We start from the raw sequence: 6637 nt of genomic DNA on the forward strand, positions 1-6637 counted from the left end.
TATTATTATTATTATTATTATTATTATTATTCAACTTGACCCGAGAACGACAGAGAAGAGAAAGGGAAAGTGAGAAGACAAGTCGCCAGGTCCAGGCATCAAACTGTGGTCAGCCATGTGGGAATCCAGTTCCTTAAGTACCATGACACCTGTCAGTCCCCAAATTAAATAAATCTTAAAAATAAAGTTTAGCCCTATAGCCTAGTGGTTAAAGGAACTGTATCCCACATGGCCAACCACAGTTCAAATCCCAGTCCCAGCAGCTTGAAAAACATGTCATGCATGTGTATGTGTGCTCAAAATCCTGACAGAATACAGAAATGGAGGAGAAAGGATTGCAGTGTGACCACATCCCATTGTGGGTACTTCCTTTCTCTCTCTCTGGCAAACACGCAGGCCATCTGGCTATTTAAAAAAAAAAAAAAAGGCTACTGGCATTTCCCTTGCAACAGCCAAGACTCTCCATTATATGGCTGAATAAATAAGTCAATGAGGTCAAAATACACCCATTCACACCAGCAAGAGCTGGGATTAGAAGACTGACTAAGCACACTATGTGAGAAGTAGTACTCAAATCTTCAGTTTCTTATTATTTTTTCAGAGAGTTTTTTTGTTTTTGTTTTTTTTTTTGTGGTGGCTGTAGGGCACACTAGCATGCCGGTGAGAACATGAGAAATCACCCCCCAGGAGGGATGGCCATGCCATAATCCCCTCTCCTCCAGGGACTTTTGACACACATGCGGATGTGCCTGGTCTGTGTTCCAAGCCTTCAGGTCTGGGACTCAAACTGCAATAGGCCTTGTGGGAGTCCAGCACCTCAAACACTATGCCACCTGCTGGCCCGTTTTCAGTTTCTAAATAGTGAATAATTGATTCATAAAAATCAGTTTAATGAATCACCCAGTACTTTCCTATTTTTCTGTTAATAATTTGCCAGAGGGCACTCACCAAAGAGACAAAAAGGCAGAGAAAGAGAGAATGCATCCTCCAGTGGGGTGTGGTCATACTGCAAACCATTCTCCTCTTCCTCCACCCTGCTAGAATTTGGGGCATAGATGCATATGCACTCAGTATGTTCTTCAAATCACTGGGGCTGGGATTTGAACGATATGGCCAGTCACATGCGATCTGGTTGCCTTATCCACCAGGCCACGGAACTGGCCCAGCGCTTTCTTTTTTCAATATATTATCACATGAAGTAAGGATAATTTGTGGTTCCTGAAACTTTTCAGTTTTACACATATACATACACATGTACATACACATACATAAACATACTGTGTCACAGTGTGAAGGCATTCCTTACTGCTTATCATGGTCCAAGATGCAGTGTGTGCTTCCATCTACATAAAATCTCTGAAATGTTAACAATTACTAGCAGCTACTCAAATATGCCTAAAATTTGGTTGAACTGTAGTGATTAAAACTCTCTCGTGGACCAGCAGTTAGGGTAATGGCTGTGTCACTGGACTCCCGTATAGTTGACAGCAGTTTGAGTCTCGGACCCAGTAGCCTGGACTCACGCTGGGTGCATGTACATGCATGCCCAAGATCCCACGAGGAGAACAGAGAAGGGACTGCAGTGTGGCCATCCCCCTTGGGGGGTGATTTCTCGCTTTCTGTCTCTCTGGCTCTCTGTCTTTCCAGCGAGCACATGCGCCCTATAGCAAAAACCTCTCAAAATTTAAAAACTAAAACAAAAACTTTCTCGTAACACACCTCTATTTAATAATTTAAAGGAGAAACTTCTATTTGTCTTTGAAAAATAAGTTACAGGTTAAAAGTCCCCTCCACCTCCACCTTCCTTCTATAATACTCCATTCAGAACATACCTGCTCTTTTTCTTTCAGCAGCTGCTCCAAAGCAAGAGCCTTTTCCTTCATGGAATGGCACTCAAACTCTTTTTCTCGCAGCATCATAGAAAACTTTGCATTAGTCTCTTGCAATGCTTGATACTCTGTTTCCTTTTCTCTGGATGTTTCTACTATTTTTTCATTTTCCCCTTTTAGCTTACAAATGTCCATTTCTAAAATTAATATTCTCTCCTTCAGGTTTGTTACTGCCTGTCTCAAAAGTTCATTTTCACTTACTTTGTTAGTAAAATTTTCATTTGAAGAAAGTAATTGGTCACTTTTGGCTTTGATCAAGAGGTCTTTTTCCTTAAGTAACTTCTGTAAAACATCTTGTTTTTCCTTTAGCTGCCTAATTTCTGAGTCCGTTTGTTCATGTTCTTTTCTTTCTTGCTCTGAAGTGGCAGCAACTGAATCTGACAGTCTGTGGTTATTTTCTTGGAGAGTTCTAATTGTTGCCTCTTTTTCCTGTAGTGATTTTCTTAGCTGTTCTATCTCTTGTTGAAACAACTGATTAGACTCACTGAATACATCAGGTTGGCTAGCTTTAAGAGGCTCTGAAAGCAATGATCCTGAAGAGAGCTGGGGTGAAATAACATGGAGTTTTCCTAAAAGGAGATCCTTGGTGTTGCAAAGCTGCCCTATGCTGAGCTGAATTTCTGCTAATTCCTGACCAAAATTTTTGAGTTTGGTTTCATTCTGCTCATAACTTTGGATCAGGCCAGTATAGTCCACTTGTAATTTAGAATTATTATCACTGTCAACCAAAACTTGTGCCTGAAGTTGATGAAGTTCCTCCTGAAGTTGGGCTGATTCGTGTTGCATGTTTTGAACGGTGGTCATCACCTGCTGTTTCCATTCATCCATCTTCTTTACTTGCTGTTTTAATCTGTCACGTTCCTGTAGAAGCTCCTCAAACTGATTACTGTTGACACCTCCAGCCTCAGGACCAGTGCTGGATGTCTGTAAAACTGCTAATAGAGTCTGACATTTCTGACTTAAGGCATCTATTTCGATGTCTTTTTCTCGAATCATGCGTGATAAATTCTGGATAGTTTCTTTAACCATATCTTGGCCACTACTTTCAAATCTAGCAGACAATTTTTTATTTTCTTCTTGCAGCTTAACAAGGGCAGCCTCTTTGGCAGAAACTATATCTATCATTTGGTGATATTCTGTTTTCAGGTGGCTATTTTCCCTAGTCTTCTCATTCAAAACAGCTAATACTTTTTCTCTCTCCATAGCATATGCCTGCACTTGCTGCTGAAGGTAAACAACATCTTGGGTATAGGAACCTGAAGAGATTCTAGCATGCAGGGTTTGAATCTCTAAATCTTTCTGCTGGATAATCTGAGTGAGTTTACCAACCTCATCTTTAGACAACTGATCAATCTGTTTAGTTAAGGAAATATTCTTTTCATTTAGAAGTTTAATCTCTAGTTCTCGTTCTTTTATTCCTTTCACTAATCTTTCAGTTTCAGCTTTAGATAAATCATGCTTTTCACTTCCATTTTCTATATTAAGGCTCTGAACTTTTGTTTCTTGGAAAATATCAGAATTCTCTGTCTGAACATCTTGTCTTTCTTCATGCAACTGGGTCTTAATGTGTTCAATCGTTTTTTGCAAATTCTTGATTTCCTCATCTTTCTCTAAAAAGAGCTGGGTGTGTGTGACATTCATTTGTTCATGTTGGTATCTGAACTCATCCATTTCCTTCTTCTGCTCCTGTAAAGATTGAAGTAGTTGCAGCTTACTCTGGTTTTGATCTTCTATTATCTTTTGATGATGTTTAATTTCCTCTTCAAGATGATCCTTGATCGTGTTCAGCTGTGACACCTCAGATTCTAGTTCTGTAATACTATCGAGGGTTTTAGGCTCGGTCACAGGTACAGCTCGGCTCTGCTGCTCCTTGAGTCGTTCCAGTTCTTCTTTAAGATGATTGTTTTCTTCTTTCATGAATCCAAGACTTCGATCCTTTTCCTCTACAGTCTGCCTTAAAATCTCACTTTTTCTTAAGGCCTGAGAAGATTTATCTAATTCCTCTTGCAGTTCTGAACTTCTTGCTTGAAGGTTTTCAATAAAAGTTTCTTTCTCGTGTAGAAGTTGTGCCAATCGCTTCTGCTCTTCTAAACTAGATGACAAAATGTCCTTAGTTTCTTTATGACTGGTATTCATTTGCTCAACAGTCTTTCTGAGTTTTGCAATTTCAAGGTCTTTCTCTTGACTGAGTTTAATTAAATGCTCATGTTCTAGGTGTAAGGCAGAGGTGTTCAAATGACGTGTACTTGACAGTTCTTCAATGGTTTGTTCATACCTGCTTGCCTCTTCCAACAGTCTCTTTTCAGCCTGACACAGTTCTGCTTCTAACTGTTCTTTTTCCATTTTTAAAGTCTCCATAATGGTGTTTTTTTCCAGAGAAATCTGATTGTTACTAACAATAGATTTTTCCAATTGATGTCGTATATCTTCCACTGTTAAAACCAACTTTTCATTTTCCGTCTTGAGATCAAAAGCAACCTTCTTTAAATTTTCATTAAGTTGTTCTATTTCTGAAAGATTTTGCTTTAAGTTTCTAACTTCAGTTTCCTTTTCTTTAAGTAAGTCATCCTCAAAATTACTGCTGGAGTCTTGAGGAGATTGACTTAGTTCATTCTTGACTCTAGAAAGCTCCTCCTCACTTTGTCTAAGGTGTTCCTTAAGTTCAAGGTTCTCTTTCTGGATGCTTTCATTATTGTTTTGTGATTTATTTAGTTGATCAACTAAATCTTCTACCTTATTCTCGAGTTTCTGCTTGGTTAAATGCAAATCATTTAGGATAAGTTCACTTTGACTTAACTGTTCTTTCTGCACGACTAAATCTTTAATGATGTTCATTTTATCATCTTCAAGTTGATGCACTCTCTTCTTTTCATCATCAAGATCTTGCTGCAGCTTACTGATGACGCTATCTCCTTCATTTTGTTGTTTGGACAGCCGCTCTTTTATCAGAATCATGTGCTGAAAGAAAATAATGATAAAAATTTGCATGGTACTTTAAAATATTTTCTCATTTTAGTGTCTAAAGAAAATTTTATAAATTATAATTTCAGGCAAGATTGAAGAATAATCCTTAAATATTTCTAATCCCTTTTTAAAATGACTTTTTCCCCAACAACATCCCCACAAAATTATTTACCAATATCTTATGAAAATCCACCTTATCATTTTAATTGAGTTTAAAACCAAAGAAGATAAATGACATGTTGCTTTTTTTCAACCCTTAGACACTAGAATGGAAGTGGACAAACTATAATTCATGGGCCAAATCAGGTTTGCTACCTATTTTTGTAAGCAAAACTTTATTGAAATATAGTCATGCTCATTCATTTCTATATCACAGCCACAGAGCTGAGTAGTTGCAATTGAGATTATGTAGTCTGCAAAGCCAAAATTATTTACTATCTAGCACTTTATAGAAAAAGTTTATCAATCTCTATGACTAGAGCATTAGTGATCTAAATTACTGAATTACAAAGTGGAACACATCATTTTTGTATGTTAGCCCAGTGCTCAGTCTACTGAATAGATAGAATGTGCTACCTCACTGTCTTTTATATAGTGTTACCTTGGTAGCTTCTTGGTTCTGTTTGTCCAATTCTTCTAACTCAGCTCTCAATACTTCCTTTTCATTAATACTCTGATTGAGTTCTTGTTCTTTTGCCTGTAGATTAAGTCTTAAGTCATGTAATTCTGAATCCAAATTTATGTCTCTCATGGCTGTACTTTTAAGTACTTCATATTCGCTGTTCAATTTTACAAGAGATACCTGAAATTCTTCCTTAAATGATAAAAGGAGGGAAAAACAAAATGTGCACCGTCAATTAAAGGACAGATAACGAAAAATTAAAAACATATAAAGAAAACATGGTAATCTATTTTCTTTCCTTTTTGCTAGAGAGTGTGGAGTATTCACGGGGCGGGGGGGGAAGCATTCCTCTTGGACAATGGCTGCTATGCTATCCCTTCTCCTCCATCTCTCCCTCCTTTCCAGATTTTGGGCATGCCTAGTGTGTTTCTCAAGTCACCCAGTCCAGGACCTGAACTGTATAGTTAGCCACGTGGGAGCCAGCTGCCTTAACTACCAGGAAACAGGGCCAGCCTGGTCATCTATTTTGACCTATTTTAACCTCTATACTAGAAACACTATTGAACAATATCTCAGTGATGATAAATACAATTACCATATCACAGGGACCAGCAGATAGTATAACAGTTACGTAGCTGGACTCCCACGTAGTCAACTGTAGTTCAAGTCCCAGACCTAATGACTTAAAACTCATGCTGGGCCTGTGTGCATGTGTGCCCAAAATCCCAAGAGGAGAAGGGACTGTGATGTGGCCATCTCCCTGGGGGATGATTTCTCACTTTCTGTCTCTCTGTCTCTCCAGTGAGTACACATGCCCTATAGCAAAAATATCTCCTAAAAAAAAATTACCATACCAGCTTTCATTCATATTCATAATTTTGCAGTTTCAAGTAAAATATTTCTCTAACCCTAAACAAGTTGCTATTATACAATTCTTTTTTTTTTTTTTAGACCACAGATTAGTTTATTTTTAACACCCATCATGCCATGAATTCATAGGGAATAGGTTCCAGTAGCTCAGGCTCTTTTCCATTGGTTCTCACAAAGTGTGCTTCTCTGAGTGGAGCAGGCTGGCGCTTTAGTTGAACCCAGGTACCTTTCTCTTTGGCTTCTTTCTTTTTCTGGTCATTTTCCTTCACACATTTTAGGAAGCTATCTCTGC

At 38.3% G+C, this 6637-nt stretch overlaps 1 protein-coding gene across 2 annotated transcripts in view; it reads right to left on the minus strand.

Annotated features, from left to right (window-relative positions):
• The window catches only part of TRIP11 (thyroid hormone receptor interactor 11), a 95094-nt gene that overhangs the window by 52412 nt on the left and 36045 nt on the right, over window positions 1–6637 (minus strand). For both annotated transcript variants that reach the window (XM_014590642.2, XM_006155804.2), the window contains exons 10-11: window positions 5455–5667; window positions 1833–4847 (exon numbers count right to left, since the gene is read on the minus strand). In XM_014590642.2, the coding sequence (XP_014446128.2) occupies window positions 1833–4847; window positions 5455–5667 (3228 nt within the window). The remainder of the gene's footprint in view (window positions 1–1832; window positions 4848–5454; window positions 5668–6637) is intronic.

Source organism: Tupaia chinensis, unplaced genomic scaffold (genome assembly GCF_000334495.1).
Source record: "Tupaia chinensis unplaced genomic scaffold, TupChi_1.0 Scaffold000469_1, whole genome shotgun sequence".
In the NCBI taxonomy this organism is placed as follows: Eukaryota; Metazoa; Chordata; class Mammalia; order Scandentia; family Tupaiidae; genus Tupaia; species Tupaia belangeri.